The sequence below is a fragment of the Hemitrygon akajei genome, chromosome 3 (assembly GCF_048418815.1).
Source record: "Hemitrygon akajei chromosome 3, sHemAka1.3, whole genome shotgun sequence".
In the NCBI taxonomy this organism is placed as follows: Eukaryota; Metazoa; Chordata; class Chondrichthyes; order Myliobatiformes; family Dasyatidae; genus Hemitrygon; species Hemitrygon akajei.
In genome coordinates, this window is record NC_133126.1 from 48,869,250 (window position 1) to 48,887,227 (window position 17,978).

The window sequence follows — 17,978 nt, forward strand, 5'->3', positions numbered from 1 at the left end:
ACAGAAACTGCTAGAAACACCTAGTAGCCAGGTAGCACTTGAAGAAAGACAAAGAGTAAATATTACAGGTTGATGACCTTGAACAGAACTCTGACAAAAGACCGACAACCCATTTCTCTTTCCGTGGTTGCTTTCAAACACAGATTAAGTGACTCAGAGGTAAACATATGTAATTTGGAAGAATGATCACTTAGAACAGATTAATAAATGCCAAATTAGAGAAATAAGACATTGGTTTCAGAAAGAAGTACACACAGAGATAAAAATAGGACAATAAGGAACAGTGAGCAGCAAAGTCATCCAGAGATAGAACATTACACCACAGCACAGGCCCTTTGGCCCAGTGTCGTGCAGACCTTCTAATCTATTCTAAAATCAATCTAACCCTCCCCCCGCTACATAACTCTCCATTTTTCTATCACCTATATGATAGTTTCTCAGATGCACCTAATGTACCTGCTTCTACCACCAACCCTGGCATGACCCAGGGTCATGGACTATATTTTATTGTGTGACTGTACGTTGCTGATATCTAATACACACTTGCTATCATATATGTGCCTTGTGCTATGTGTGACTGCTGGTACTGTATTTTTCACCTTGGCTCTGGAGTAATGCTGTTTCATTTGGCTGTATTCATATATGGTTGAGTGACAACTAAACTTGAATTGAAATGAATAGTATATAAAAAAAACAAGAGTGCAGGTAGATAGTAAGACATAAGATCCTAATGAGTAGATTGTGAGGTTAAGAGTTCATGTCATCATACTAGGGAGCCATTCATTAAAATTATAATAGTGGGATAGAACACACTTTCGGGCTTTTGTATCTTCTTCCCAATGAGAAGGGGGGTGGTGAGGAAGAAAGAATGCCTTGGTTGTATGGGGTTTTTAATTGTTTTGGTCATTTTATTGAAGCAGTTAGAAGTGCTGACAGTGTCCATGGAGGGGAGTCCATTTTCTGTGACGTGCTGAATTGTGTCCACAACACTTTGTAGTTTTTGATGGTTTTCGGGCTGATATGGCACTTTGCTGTCTCCAAGAGAATTCAGTGAGGAATGTACAACTTGGAGACAAGGCGCGATCCCATAATCAACTCCATTTTTCGCTGATTAAGATTGCAAAATTGAAATCAATGAGGATGAGAGCGGGAAGTGAGTGGGTGTCAATTACTGTCTGCCTGTGTTTGATCGGTTCCTCTCTCTCATGCTCAATGCTGTCCAAGTCTTAGGTATTGGGCAAAGTCTAATTGATGTGGTTTGTGGATTGAACTCAGTATTTCATGTTATGTGTGTTCCTGGTTACTCCTTTTCTTATTGTTATTTTGTGCGAGGCAGGCTGGCTCTGCAGCCTGCAGTCAATGAACGACACAGTACTAATTTGAACTGAACATTCCTAGACTGTTTCAATGACTCAGTAGTTTGATGTTTTATATTGTTTTTCACTCATTTCTCTTACTGCATGCACAATTTGTTCTTTTTATTGCAGTATTAAATGTTTTCTTTGAATTGATTGCATGATGTTGCTTTGTTTTGTGGTTGTCTGTAGGAAGACATATCTCAGGGTTGTATATTGCATACATACCTTGAGAATAAATGTTCTTTGACTTTTTGCGGTCATGGGCAGTAGTTATCATACCAAGTCATGACGTATCTGGATAGGATGACTTCCATGGTGCATCAATAAAATTGGTAAGGATCAAAGGGGAATGCCAAATTTCTTTAACTTCCCAAGTAAGTAGAGGCACTGGTGAGCTCTCTTGGTAATGCTCACTCCTAGGAACTTGAAGCTCTTGTACACAGCACGCTGATGTAAACAGCATATGTACTATGCCCGTTCCTGAAGTCAATTATTTGCAAGATGGTGGCGCGAAGCAGCTTGCAGCAGCCACTCCAGAGCTGATTATCTGTTATTTGTGAAGCTGGGTGCCGTGCACAATCATAATTGATTGAAAACGGACATGGGAGCATGGAGGAACATCGGGAAATCTCCAGGAAGACCTTCTTCATTGCTGCTGCTGCTGTGAGGTCCGGGACTCTGCTGGGAAGAACAGGCCCCCAGTCCTCGGGGTCGCATTGCTGATGGCCATTGGTGGGGCCATCTTAATACGCTTGGCAGAGGATGGTGCTCGGAGAAGCTGTGCCGAAGGGGATGGTCATTGGCTCGGAGGTTCGACGGACTTGGAGTCTGCTGCGGTCAGGTCGCTTTCGGTGTGTGCTGCGTCTGCGAGGCTGGGTTCGATGGAGCTTTCATTGTGTGCTGCGTCTGTGAGGCTGAGTCGAGCGGCGCTGTGGAAGTCCATAGTGGGGGTATTCCCTTCTGCTGCCGGCATGGGATGGCGAGTCTGTTGGGACCCTGGGGACTTGTGGAAACTGTGTGGTGATTTCTTTTGAACCTATAGTCCTTTAACATCTTTGGACTATTTTTACTGTGCCCATGGTCTGTTTTTTTTTTATCAATTATGCTATTGTTTGCACTGTTAGAACTATATGTTGTAACTATGTAGTTTTGTGCAGGTCTTGTAGCTTTAGTTTTTGGTCTTGTTTTGTCTGGTGGACTTGGAGCTCCTTTCCGGGAATGTGCTAAGACGGTAGCGCGATATTAATACGCAGCAGCCTCTCCGGACTCTGGATTGGGGATTGCCAAATATTATGTGGATTTTCTGGTGTAGTCAGTTTTGTCATATGCTTTTGTGATATCATTCTGGAGGAATGTTGTCTCATTTTTTAACTGCATTGCATTTGTGGTTTCTAAATGACAATAAACTGAATCTGAATTTAAATCAATGAGTGGCACTTTTGTTGACATTGAAGGGAAGGTTGTTGTCATGACATTGTTACCAAGCTTCCTATCTCTTTCCTGTATTCTAACCTATCATAATTTGGGTTTCGGACCACTATGGTGTTATCATCTGCAAATTCATAGATGGAATTAGAGCACAATGTGTCCACGCAGTCTTGAAGATGATCATGGTGGTGGTGTTGCTGCTTATCTTTAATGGCTGTGATCAGGAAGTCCAGTTGCAAATGAAGGTGTTGAGTCCCAGGTTTAGGACTCTGTCATCCGATTAGGTGCCTCTGTCATCCGATTCCTAAATGGACTTTGAAGCTTTGGACACTACCTCACTTTTTTAATATACATTATTTCTGTTTTTGCACATTTAAAAAAATAATTTATTCAATATATTAATAATTGATATACTTGTTTATTATGTTTTATTTTATTCATTATTATTTAATTCTCTCTCTGCTAGATTATGTATAGCATTGAACTGCTGCTGTTAAGTTAACAAATTTCACATCACATGCTGGTGATAATAAACCTGATTCTGATTCTGAAATGCTGACATCCACGAACTTGAATTTGCTCACCCTTTCCATTGCTAATCACTCAGTGAGGATTGATGGGTTCTCAGTGAGGATTGATGGGTTCTCTGAACTTCCCCTTCCTGAATTCCACAATCAATTCCTTGCTTCTACTGACTTTGAGTGCAAGGTTGTTGTTGAGATACCACTCAACCAGCCAATCTATCTCATTCCTGTACACCTCTTGTCACCTTCTGAGATTCTGCCAATAATAGTGGTGTCAATTACAAATTTATAGTTCTGTAATTGCGGATTCTGAAAGGATTCATTTGAGAATCACACACACTCCAGAGATTGGTACCAGAATAATTCACTGATGTTGGTTCATTTATTTTGCAGAGACAGATTTGCTGATAGGAATAAATAATGCTGAGGGTGTTGCATGACTTCAAATCAAGTCACTTCTATTGTCATTTCTACCATAACTGCTGGTACAGTACATAGTAAAAATGAGACATTTTTCAGGACCATGGTGTTACATGACACAGTACAAAAACTAGACTGAATTACATAAAAAAAACAGAGAAAGCTACACTAAACTACAGACCTACACAGGACTGCGTAAAGTGCACAAAAACAGTGCAGGCATTACAATAAATAATAAACAGGACAATAGGGCAAAGTGTCAGTCCAGGCTCTGGGTATTGAGGAGTCTGTTAGCTTGGGGGAAGAAACTGTTACATAGTCTGGTCGTGACAGCCCAAATGCTTTGGAGCCTTTTCCCAGACGGCAGGAGGGAGAAGAGATTATATGAGGGGTGCATGGGGTCCTTCATAATGCAGTTTCCTTTGCAGATGCAGCGTGTAGTGTAAATGTCCATGATGGCAGGAAGAGAGACCCCGATGATCTTCTCAGCTGACCTCACTATCCGCTGCAGGGTCTTGCGATCCGAGATGGTGCAATTTCCGAACCAGGTAGTGATGCAGCTGCTCAGGATGCTCTCAATACAATACCTGTAGAATGTGATGAGGATGGGGGGGGGGGGTGGTGGGAGATGGACTTTCCTCAGCCTTTGCAGAAAGTAGAGATGCTGCTGGGCTTTCTTTGCTATGGAGCTGGTGTTGAGGGACCAGGTGAGATTTTTCACCAGGTGAACACCAAGAAATTTGGTGCTCTTAACGATCTCTACTGAGGAGCCGTCAATGTTCAGCAGGGAGTGGTCGCTCCATGCCCTCCTGAAGTCAACAACCATCTCTTTTGTTTTGTTCAAATTAAGAGACAGGTTGTTGGCTCTGCACCAGTCTGTTAGTCGCTTCACCTCCTCTCTGTAAGCTGACTTGTCGCTCTTGCTGATGAGACCCACCACAGTTGTGTCATCGGCGAACTTGATGATGTGGTTCGAGCTGTGTGTTGCAGCACACTCTTAAACTTCCAAATACTAATCTCTGTGAACATTAGTTATATCAAGATATGTGAACAGGTAGTAAGTATTAGGTAGCAGTGAGAACACCAATGCAAAACCTGTGTTGCTTCTGGAGTAGACTGAAGGATCACAATAGAATCCTGCAATAGGGTATCAATAAGTCTACCAAAAAGTTGGTAGGCCCTGGAAACACATGCAACAGATTTTGTGTCCGCTTGCTTTGCTTTGGAAAAGAAGGGATAACTGGATACACATACATTGGTGAAATACTGTTCCTTACGAAGGGTCTCAGCCCGAAACGTCGACAGCGCTTCTCACTATAGATGCTGCCTAGCCTGCTGTGTTCTACCAGCATTTTGTGTGTGTTGTTCCTTAATCTTTACATGTTTACAGAACAGCATGGTTTGTACAGGTGGAGAGAGTTTATGGATGTCACACATATGATGATTCTTCTTCCTGCAATAGATTGATCAACACTTCTCCGCTTGACCCAAACATGGACATGTGCAAGTGATTTTTTTGTTCCACAGACAAATGAAACAAACAGCTGCAGCAGCAGATTTCCTGCTTTAAAAAAAGACTGAGTTCTTCAAAGCTTCCCAACTGACAGCCAATGGAGATCTATGGCAAGACTTGTCTAAATGCATCTTGAAATCAGCTGACAGAGTAATTCATCTTATTTATCAATGCAGATGTGGACTTGGAGCCTAATTGAATGGCAATTTGAGTTCCCTGACAAGTACTGCTATCTTTTTGGGCTGTAGCATATGTCAAACGTTTGCTCATGTCCCTTAGTGTGCCATACCAGTGGAATATGGGAATCTCATGATTCTTGAAAGATCACAAAATCTCCACAATCTCTTCAGCTGCCACTTTCAGGAAACTGCTATTCAAAATCCTCAAACATTGTGGCACTTTTTCCCTTTTATTGCTCAGTAGATGGAGTAATCTGGGCACATTCCTAATTCTAGTGAGACATGACAAATCCTGGTTTTCTTGTGGTGCAATGATTACAATCCCTTCTGGTTTTACAGAGGTAGAGCTTTGCTTTACTTTGCGATTGGTGACTTCAAATTACATAGCCCAACAGTAAATCCTCATCACAAAAATTAACTTCACTACAATCTATGGTTCTGCCTATGGAAGTTATATTAGTTTAATAGATAATGGAAATGTTGCATGTGGTATTTCTTAGAAGCCTTGGGCTAGATTTGATTTTTATACAATGACATAGAGATCACATTAACAAGCTGTTTCAATGACACTGAATCTAATTAGTGAACTTCAGAAATCGAATGAAACGCTCAGAAATGGGAGATACAAAAATTAAAGGTGGGCTATGAGGGAGAATGGAAAACAGGCAAGACCATGCAGGAAAACCCAGTTGTTGATATCTACATTATTTTGTGGATCGCAAAAGTACTCTTGCTTCCATTAAATTGAAACAAAATTACCTGTAGGACATTAAAATAAATACCCTATAAATGTAAGGCCATCTTTATTTTTTCTCCAGCTCTGATGTTGGATCATTAGCTTGAAGTATTGACTCTTTTTCTTATTTCACAGTGTAGTCTGACCTGCAGAGGTCAGCTTTTTCCATTATATTTTGGATTTCTATTGTATTTTTCCTTTACATTACCCTGGGGATATTCTTTGGCTGGACAGTTTTGGACAGAGCACAATGCTTGCACTATCATGTATATTTCTAGAATAGCAATCTTGAGCATTTCAAATGATCCAGCAACCAAGTGATTCCCCACAAGTTTATCTTTTAAAGAGATATTTGCCTCTTGTTGCCCTCATCATCAGTAATGCAAGAATGGCATGTCAAACAGTGTCTTTCAAACAAAAACAAATTTGATGACACAAAGGTTGGGGATGTTGTGCATAGTCTGGAGGGTTGTCAGAGGTTTTAGCAGGACATTGATAGGGAGCAGAACTGGGCTGAGAAATAGCAGGTGGAGTTCAACCCAGGTAGGTGTGAAGTGGTTCATTTTGGTAGGTCAAATTTGAAGACAGAATATGGTATTAATGGTAAGACTCTTGGCAGTGTGGAGGATCAGAGATTTCTTGGGGTCCGTGTCCATGCTGTGCAGGTTGACAGTGTTGTTAAGGAGGTGTATGATATGTTGGCATTCATCAACTAAGGAAGTGAGTTCAAGAGCCATGAAGTAATGTTATAGCTGTATAAGACCTTGGTCAGACCTCACTTGGAGTATTGTGTTCCGTTCTGGTCACCGCACTACAAGAAGGATGAGGATACTATAGAAAAAGTGTAGAGGAGATTTACAAGGATGTTGCATGGACTGGGGAGCATGCCTTATGAGAACAGGTTGAGTGAATTTGGCCTTTTCTCCTTGGAGGGACAGAGAATGAGAGGTGACCTGTTAGAGGTGTGTAAGATGATGAGAGGCATTATGTGGATAGCCAGAGTCTTCTTCCCAGGACTAAAATGGCTAAAATGAGAGGGCATAGTTTTAAGGTGCTTGGTAACAGGTATAAAGGGGATGTCAGGGTGGTGGGTACATGGAATGCACTGCTGGTGACGGTGGTGTAGACAGATACAATGGGGTCTTTTAAAAGACTCTTAGACAGGTACATGAAGATTAGAAAAATAGTGGTCTATGCGGTAGGGTAATTCTAGGCAGTTTCTCAAGTAGGTTACATGATCAGCACAACATTGTGGGCCAAAAGGCCTGTAATGTACTTTAAATTTTTATGTTATAGATACTTACAAAGTGATAAAATTACTTTGAAAACCATTGATAGGTTACGGTATATATAAAAAAATTATTCAGGAATATCCTTACACCTGTTCTTTGATGAGTTTGGAATGAATCTTGGCTACACCATTCACTGCATGTGAACCCACAATGCAGAGGTGTGCCATATTTATCTTCTTTTCTGTACCCTCTTCTATCAGACTCATTCGAGTTAAACGCTGGTCATCTCCAGGATAGCGATTTTTGATTTTCTGTAGAAGACAGTTTAAATTGCAGTAAACAGAATACTGTTTGCGAATGAATACAGTCATTAGATTCACACGGCATAGAAACACCCCCTCTGACCTATCACAGAATGCTGGCCATCAATGACCAATCAATACTGATCCCATTCACCAGCACTTGGTCCATACCTTACTATGAGTAACCCCACTTTTCCTTTGGTAATGCATTCAAGTCTTCAACCACTGGATGAAAATACTTTCCTGTAGATCGCTTTAAATCTTTTACTCCCCTTAAACCTGTTTCCTCTGGCCTTCAGCACCTCTGCCATAGGAAAAGTTTCTTACTCTCTAATTATGTATGTAAACCTTTATCAAGGAGCCTAAGAACTACATCTGCCCATCCACTTCCTCCCTCACCTCTATTCTGGGCTCCAATCATTCTTTCCAGGTGAGGCAACACTTCACCTGTAAATTTGCCATTGTCATCTATTGTGTTCGGTGCTCCAGGTGTGGTCTCCTCTACATCGGTGAGGCTGTCATAAGTTGAGAGACCACTTCTCGAGCAACTCCTCACCATCTGCCACAAGTGGGACTTCCCGTTGGCAAAACACTTCAATTCTGATTCCCATTCCTGTTTCAGTGAGGACACCCTCAGGGTGGAGGAGCAACACCTTATATTCCATTCGGTATCCTCCAAACTGATGGTATGAATATCAATTTTCCGGTGAACAAAATTTACTCCCCACTCAAATCTTTTACTTCTTCTCAGCTGCCTATTACGTCCCCCTGGGTCTCCTCCTCTTTCCCTTTCTACTGCTAACCACTTTACTCTCCTATCAGATAATTTCTTCTTCAGCCCTTGACCTTTCCCACCCTTCTGGCTTCATTTATCACCTTCAAGTTGGTGTCTTACCCCTCCCCTGGAACCATTTCATTCAGGCGTCTCCTCCCTTCCTTCGCAGTTCTGAAGAAGGGTCTCAGCCCGAAAAGTCGACTGTTTATTCTTTTCCACAGATGTTGCCTGACCTGCATTTGTGTGTGTTACTGAAACATCTTCACCCTTTCTTCTTTCTTCCTCACTTAGCAGTTTCAGTGTACGCTCTGCTTATTCGCCTCATCTTGTTGCATATTGGGAAACAAACAGCAAGCACGGAAACCTTACAGTTGAGATGTTGCATCATCTGGATGCCTCACCTTAAAAAAAACTATAGAAAGTACAATATACTTGTAGAACCATACCAAGGACCAATCAGCTGAAACCATTAAGAACCAATGCGTAAGTAGCCAATGACTGCTTTAAATAGTGAGTAGCTCTTCCTTGCGATGTTAATTGAGAACACTTCTCAACCCCCTAATTCCATCACGGAGATGGATCAGGACCATAAAATCTATCTTCAAATTAAACATCCTTATATTGCTGTTACCTCAAAAGCAGAAAGATGCAAATTACAAATATTCAAAAATTGGAAATCCAAACAAATTTGATGCTTTGCAAATCCAAATCCACTTCTGGAGACAGTATCAGAGTTAATGCTTCAAATCATACCATTTTCACCGAGATATCAAGCCAAACACACATTCTGCCTGCTGATTGATGATGCTGAGTATTTGTAGCATTTTTTATGTTTGCTTCTTCAGAAGCCTTGAGCTAAAATGTTGGCAACCAAGAACCCGTTAATGAACCGAAGATTATGATAATTCACCACTGCTTTAAACAAGGAACACACATTAAACATGTATAAATAAACATATCTTTCCCGTTAAAATAAAATATAGAATCTATATAAAACAGAAACATTGGAAGTAATGAGGTCTGTGAAAGAAACATACTGTCATTATTTCCATAATATCATTGCCAATATACAAGGGAACAGTCTCCAGCATTAGTAGTAATACTATGCTATCTATTACACTGCCTACATCTGCATTATTCCCCATTTTCCCTCAACAAAGGATTGAAAAACAAAATTAACATATTTATTTAAGCTAGTAGAATCGCACACTTACATCCAGATGCCTTCTGTTAATTTCATATATAATCTCCATGTGCCTAGGTAAGAGTTTCTCAAATAAATGCACAGGCCAACGTTCAAGGGCCTCAGGCAAAACTGTGTGATTAGTATATGCAAATGTACTCTTGGTGATAGTCCAAGCCTGAAAAATAATAAAAATATTTTACTGCTCTATTGATTTCACATTTTAATTCATGGCACTGTACTTAATGTTTAACAAGTTTCAGCATTCAAAGTGCTTTCACCAAAATGTGAATTCTTGTAACTGTATTTTTTCTTGGTAATTTGAACTTTGCCATTTTCAATTTAGGTTGCTCACATTGATCAAATCATGGGATTTACTGTCATAAGGAATTAGATCAACTGAAAATTAAGACTACTGAGATTCTTATATTTTTAGCTTGAATCCAATTCCACTAACTTGGATGAGATAGGATTAATATTGTCACTACCAAGTAAACCATTGAGGAACTTGGTTAACTAAGGAAACTTTCATGTTGAAAGCAAATTGGTGTTTAGGGTCCTTTTGTAGCCACTGGTCTCATATTTTGAAGCTACGAGGCTCTAATACAACTTACGTTGTTTACATGGTCTAACCTGATCCCAATCAAGCTTCTCAAGGTCCAGTAAAATCCTCATTAACTCAGGAATCGCCAAGGCAGGATGGGTATCATTCAGCTGAATTGCCACCTACAAATAATATAAAGGGGAATCATAAACATAACCTTATATTATTCATATCCATCAAGGACAAAATTTTAGTCTTTGTGCAATGCTCAAATTGATTAGAAAAGATTCATTACTGTTCAGGAATAGTACCTCTGTCCAACAAAGCACTGTGTAGTTTCCTGGCAACATTGTGGTTTGCCATTCCGCTCAGTTTGCCCTCTTCAACAGAGCAGGGAGAATATAGGGGATGGAATCAAAATCAGGCTTATTATTATTGAAATGTGTTGTTTTGCGGCAGTAGTACAGTGCAAGCTATATAAATGACTGTAACATGAGTAAGGGCTGGCTATATAGAGTACGCAGGATGAAGATCTCCAATAATAACATAGTTATTAGGCTACATCTGCAACTATGTTTCCATCTTGCTCTTCTTTTACTGTGCTTCATTACATTACCTAGATTTTCCAGCTTTTGCTCCCACTCTGTAACTTTGTTTTAATCTGTCACAATTCTTCTGGAGCATAAACAAAAACTGCAGTGCTGAAAATCTTACATGAAAAACATTCTACAAATTTTGCCAGTACCTTTTGTTTGTGTAATCTCCCTCACTTCCTTCTCCCCTCTGTCCAATCACAATATTCTTTTCCTTGATTCTGACTGGCTTAAAAAGGTTCAGTACGTAAAAGCTCCAGTTTTAAAAGATTAAACTGTTTCCCTCCCCACTGATGTGAGATACCCAGCAGTTCCATCATTTATTCCATATTTCTAAATTGCTCCACTATACTTGATATGATTATTTTTCCTCTCAAGTGCTAAGCAACAGTATAAGCTACCTGTAAACAAATGCTAATGTCACAAAATAGTAAAATAATTAATTGTTGCAGCAGATCAAATGTTTAGGAACACCATATTTACTCAATGGTCACTTTATTAGAATACATCTGCTTGTTAATGTAATTATCCAATCAGCCAATCATGTGACTGTAACTCAATGCATAAAAGCAGATTCAGTTGTTGTTCAGATCAAACATCAGAATGGGGACAAATGTGATCTAAGTGATTTTAACTGTGGAGTGATTGTTGGTGCCAGATGGGATGGTTTGAGAATCTCAGAAACTGCTGATCTCCTGGGATTTTCACACACAGCAGTCTCCAATTTACAGAGAATGATGCAAATAAACAAAAACATCCAGTGAGCAGCAAGTCTGTGGGTGAAAATACCTTGTTAGTGAGAAATGTCAGAGAAGATTAGCCAGACTGGTTCAAGCTGACAGGAAGGCAACAGTAACTCAACCACATGTCTCACCTGAAGAATGCTGCCTCATTTGCCACAATGCTGTTTATTGACTTCAGCTCAGTTTTTAATATGATCATACCTCAGAAGCTGGTGGGTAAACTGTCCTCGTTAGGTCTCAACACCTCTCTCTGTAACTGGATCCTGAACTTCTTGACAGAAAGGCCAGTCAGTCTGTTTTGGCAGAAACATCTCTAGCTCCATCATGCTGAGTACCAGCACCCACTGCAGTTCACACCGCTGACACAAGACTGCATTGCCAGATCGAGTTCAAACCGAATCATCAAGTTTGCTGATGACACAACAGCGGTAGGTCTCATCAACAAGGAGGTAGAACAGCTGATAGAATGGTGTGAGCACAGCAACTTGAGTCTCAATCTGGACAGGACCAAAGAATTGATTGTGGACTTCAGGAAGGTGCAGGCTGAACACTCCTCACTGCACATATATGGCTCCACCATAGAAAGGGTTAGGTGTACCAAGTTTCTGGGAGTGCACATAATGGATGATCTTACCTGGTCCATCAATACCACCTTTTTGATCAAAGAAGCACAGCAGCATCTCCATTTCCTGAGGTGATTGAAGTGAGTGAGGCTCCTCCCCCCAACAATCCCACCCCCCACTTAACTAATTTTTACAGCGCGAGACTGTCCTGACCAGCTGCGTCACCATCTAGTATGAGAATTGCAAGGCATTTGACTGTAAATCCCTACAAAGGATTGCGAGAAGTGCTGAGAAGATCATCAATTGGGTCTCTCTTCCAGCTATTAGAGATATTTATCAGGAGTGTGTGCAGGGCTCTTTGCCAGTAAGCTCTTCCATCTGTCCAACAATTTCTTTGACTCCCTACCATCAAGCAGAAGGTACCGTAGCATTAGGACAAATATGGTAGGTTAAATATGATGGCAGAATATAGCATTAATAGTAAGACTCTTGGCAGTGTGGAGGGTCAGAGGGATCTTGGGGTCTGAGTCCATAGGACACTCAAAGCTATTATGCAGGTTGACTCTGTGGTTAAGAAGGCATATGGAGCATTGGCCTTCATCAATGTGGAATTGAGTTTAAGAGCCGAGAAGTAATGTTGCAGCCGTATAGGACCCTGGTCAGACCCCATGTGGAGTACTGTGCTCAATTCTGGTCACCTCACTACAGGAAGGATGTGGAAACCATAGAAAGGGTGCAGAGGAGATTTACAAGGATGTTGCCTGGATTGGGGATCATGCCTTATGAGAATAGGTTGAGTGAACTTGGCCTTTTCTCCTTGGAGCGACAGAGGATGAGAGGTGACCTGAAACAGGTGTACAAGATAATGAGAGGCACTGATCATGTGGATAGTCAGAGGCTTTTCCCAAGGGCTGAAATGGCTAGCATGAGAGGGCATAGTTTTAAGGTGCTTGGAAGTAGGTACAGATGAGATGTCAGGCGTAAGTTTTTTACACAGAGAGTGGTGAGTGCATGGAATGGGCTGCCAGTGGCGGCGGTAGAGGCAGAAACGATAGGGTCTTTTAAGAGACTCCTGGATGGCTACATGGAGCTTAGAAAAACAGAGGGTTATGGGTAAAGCCTAGGTAGTTCTAAGGTAGGGACATGTTCAGCACAGCTCTCTGGGCCAAAGGGCTTATATTGTGCTGTGTGTTTTCTATGTTTCTAGGACATAAACTGTTAGGATGGAAAACAACTTCTTCACCCAAGCTGTAAGACTACTGAACTCCCTGCAACCATCCAGGTCTGATCACGTATAAAATGTCAGTACTGTTATACTGTTTACTTTATAACTTGTATCATATATGACCTTATTATTTGTTTATTTATTTGCGGTAATATTTATGTTTTGTGTGCGTGAGTTACAGTGTATGTACTGTGTTGTACACCTTGGTCTGGCCTAGAGGAACTGTTTCTCGTTTGTCATATACAGTTGAATGACAATAAACTTGAACTTGTTACAATGGTGGTATGCAGAAGAGCATCTCTGAATGCATGACATGTTGAATCTTGAAGTGAATGGGCTTTAGCAGCCGAAGACCACAAACATACACACAGTGACCACTTTATTAGGTACAAGAGGTACCTAATAAAGTATACTGTGCAACCCAATAAATGTTGGTCACAGCATAAACATCTGCAGATTCCTAACATTAAGGAATTGTTCAAACAATTACAAGGGGCATAGATAGGGTCAACATACATTTTCTTTATTTCGGGAAGGGTATCTAAAAACTAGAGAGCATAGGCTTCAGGGCATGAGTGAAAATTTTAAAAGAGACTGGGGAGGGGGTGGGGGTTGGAATTGTTCACTCAGAGGTTGGTTCATATATGGAATGAACTGCCAGAGAAAATGGTTGAGGCAGGTATGAAAACATCCAAAAGACATTTGGATAAGTACAAGGATATGAGTGATTTAGAGGGATATGGCCAAATATGAGCTTATGGGACTAGCTTGGTGGGACATGGTCGAGTTGGGCTGAGGACCCATTTCAATGTTGTATTTACTCTATGGCTCTAATGCATTTATTAAACATTTTCCAAAGATTTGTAACATTGTGAAGTTTTTGTGAACAAGAGGTTTTCTGAATTCCAGTCAACAATTTTCACTCAAAATATTCAATAAGAAAATATTAGACCTAGAAAGTAGACCTATTTGCAGAAATCAGCACAGGGCCTTTTTCTAGTCCATTCCTTACACTCCACTAACAGTGCTCTAGAGGATAATGTGAGAGGATCGCTCTGTTAACCTCAACTGTCAAATTTCATCCAGTATGCAGAGATCATTTCCATATTTAAAGGCTACTTTTACAACAATACCCAAAACCTATGCCGATTCATCCTATCTTCTTGATAAGTTGGTTTATTATTGTCACATATACTGAGGTACAGTGAGGAACCTGTTTTGTATGCCATCCATACAGATTATTCCATTACAACAATGTATTATTGTAGAATAAGGGAAAACAATAACAGAATGCAGAATAAAGTGTTACAGTTATAGAAAAAGTGTAGTACAGCCAGACAATAAGGTACAAGGTCACACAGAGGTAGATTATGATACTGAGAGCCAAAAGTTACTGCATTTTCTGGTAAAATGAAAGCACCAAGAGTTAAAAGAACCTTATTGTAACAAGGGGGTGATGGCAGCAGGTGAATAGCTGAAGGTATATCAGTATTTTCATTTTCTTCTTTCACGTCAAATTTGAATCATCTATGGAGAAACTAGACTCTTTAAATGGTTTCTCTTGCAAGACCAACTCTTACTATTGAACGATATTGTGCAGACAACATTGTAGACCCTGGCTAGTGTGTTCTGAAGTCTGTGACACGTTTTTTATGTTAAGTGTAGATCAGTAATAACATCTCCTTGTTGACAATCAACATAGGTGAATTTTAGTTCAAAGTAAGTTTATTATCAAACTGCACATAACACCATATACAACCCTGAGATTTGTTTTCTTCTGGACATACATTGTAAATCTAGGAAACCACAATAGAAACCACACCCCTCAGTACGGACGAACAGCCAATGTGAAAAGAAAAACAAACCATGCAAATACAAAAAAGAAAATAATAGATAAATAAATAAACAAACAAACAAGATACAAATATCTCAAACATGAGAAGAAGAATCCCTGATAGTGAGTCTGTGGGTTGTGGGAACAATTCAGTGATGAGGCAAGTGAAGTTATCCCCTCTAGTTCAAGAGCCTGATGGTTGAGGGGTTGAAACAGTTCCTGAACCTGGTGGTGTGGGTCCTGTAGTTCCTGCAACTTCTTCCTGATGGCAGCAGCAAGAAGAGAGCATGACCTGGGGGTCCTCGATGATGGATGCTGCTTTCTTGTCACAGTGCTCCACGTAGCTGAGCTCAGTGGTGAGGAGTGCTTTACCCGTGAAGGACTGGGCTGCATTAACTACTTTTTGTAGTATTTTCTGTATAAAGGCATTGGTGTTTCCATAGCAGGCCATGGTGCAACCAGTCAATACATTCTCTGCCACACATCTATAGATGTTTGTCAAAGTTTTAGATGCATGCTAAATCTTCACAAACACCTAAAGAAGTAGAGGCACTGCTGTGCTTTCTTTGTAATTTCACTTATATGCTGGGCCCACGACAGATCCTCTGAAATGATAACACCGAGAAATTTAAAATCACTGACCCTCTCCACCTCTGATCCTTCAATGAGGATCTCCAGTTTCTTTCTCCTGAACTCAATAATCAACTCCTTGGTCTTGCTGATATTGAGAGAGGTAGTTATGGCACCACTCAGCCAAGTTTTCAATCTCCCTCCTAAATGCTGATTTGTCACCACTTTTGATTCAGCCAACAGCAGTGACTTAAATATGGCACTGGAGCTGTGCTTAGCCTCAGAGTCATAAGTATAAAGTGAGTAGAGCAGGCGACTAAGCCCACAGCCTTGTGGTTCACCTGTGCTGATGAAAATTGTGGAGGAGATGTTGTTGCCAACCTAAACTGACTGGGGTCTGCAAAGGAGGAAATTGAGGATCCAATTGCACAGGGAAGTATTGAGGCCAAGGTCTTGAAGCTTATTGATTAATTCTGAGGGGATGATAATATTGAATCCTGAGCTGTAGTTGATAAAGAGCATCCTGGTGTATGGATCTTTGCTGTCCAAATGTTCCAGTATTGAGTGAAGAGCCAATGAAATGGAATCTGTTGCAGACCTGTTGTGCCAGTAGGCAAATTAGAGTGGATCCAAGTCACTTCTCGGGCAAGCCCAGTTGTTACTTATGTTGTTTGATTTCACTTTGTAAGAGGTAATAGCATTCAAATCCTGTTGAGTATCCTCATGACTCAAGTTTGTCAGGAATTGCCACTTCACACGTGAGATGGCTTTCCAGAGATCTTACCTGGACCTTTGGTACCTTGGTTGCCATACCTGAATGCCACTGACATGCCCTCAGCAGATTGTAGATCTCATGGTCTATCCAGGGCTTCTGAATGGGAAAGTCTCTGAATGATTTTGTGGCTTCACACTCTTCTATAACTGTTCTTATAAAGTCCGTGACAACTGTCGTCTATTCATTCAGATCCTCTGTTAAGTCCTTGAATACAGCCTAGTCCACTGACTCAAAGTAATCCCGTAGCCACCCTCGAACTCCAGCAACCACCTCTTTGTTGTCCTTAACTTTGGAGCCTTGCTCTTTAGCCTCTGCCTGCATTATGGATTCATACTTAGCCACCTGCTCTACTCTCTCTACATTCATGACTGTAGCAAGGCACAGCTCAAATACCATCCATTAATATGCCAATGAGATCACTGCTGTTGGCAGAATCTCAGAAGGTAACATGGAGACATACAGGAAAGAACAAGATAGATTGGCTGGTTGTGTGGTGTTGCAGCAACAACCTTGCACTCAATGTCGGCAAAATCGAGGAACTGATTACGGATTTCAGGAAAGGGAAGAAAATACACTAGTTCTCATTAAGGGGTCAGTGGTGGAAAGGGTGAGTAGCTTCAGGTTCAGAACATAAACATCTCGGCCTATCTATCCTGGGCCCAACAGATTGATGCAATCACAAAGAAGGCATCCTAGCAACTATACTTCATTGGGAGTTTGAGAAAATTTAGTATTTCATCAAACTCATTTGCAAATTTCTATTGTTGTATGATAGAGAGCATTCTGACTGGTTGCATCACTGCCTGGTGTGGAGGCTCCAATGCAAAGGATTGCACTGGAGGCTGCAGAGGGTTGTAGACTCAGCTAGCTCCATCAAGGGCACCTTCAAAAGATGGTGTCTCAAGAAGGTGGCATCCATCATTAAGGACCCTTATCATCCAGGACATGCACTCTTCTCATTACAACCATCAAGGAGGAGGTACAGGTTGAAGACCCACACTCAGCATTTAGGAACAGCTTCTTTCCTTCTGCCATCAGATTACTGAACAGTTCATGAACCCATGAATACCACTTCACTGTTCCTCCCGTATGCACTACTTAATTACATTGCAACTGACAGTAATTTATGTCTTGTATTGTACTAATGCCACAAAACAAACAAATTTCATGACTTATTTCAGGGATAATAAACCTGACTCTGAAAACCTTTCGGCCTGGCACCTATAGTATTTAAGTCCGCTTCAAAATATGGACAGGGTCAGGAATCTGGAGTGCCAAAGGACAACTGCATCATGTGAAGACTGTTTGCATTTGCATATTAATTGCTTAATGAATGGGTTATAAAATTTACCATTCTAGCAAATGGTAATTTGTTAGAAATTTGACACCCACTCATAGTTAGTAGGGAGTTATCTTCAATTTACAGACTGCACCTGGCATAATGGATAATGTCCTACTAGGATAAAAAGGATGTTCTAATT

At 40.8% G+C, this 17,978-nt stretch overlaps 1 protein-coding gene across 1 annotated transcript in view; it reads right to left on the minus strand.

Annotated features, from left to right (window-relative positions):
• pygl (phosphorylase, glycogen, liver) overlaps window positions 1-17,978 on the minus strand; it is a 136,241-nt gene that overhangs the window by 63,507 nt on the left and 54,756 nt on the right. Inside the window, exons 9-11 of the mRNA XM_073038980.1 lie at window positions 10,284-10,376; window positions 9,682-9,828; window positions 7,538-7,701 (exon numbers count right to left, since the gene is read on the minus strand). Of these exons, the coding sequence (XP_072895081.1) occupies window positions 7,538-7,701; window positions 9,682-9,828; window positions 10,284-10,376 (404 nt within the window). The remainder of the gene's footprint in view (window positions 1-7,537; window positions 7,702-9,681; window positions 9,829-10,283; window positions 10,377-17,978) is intronic.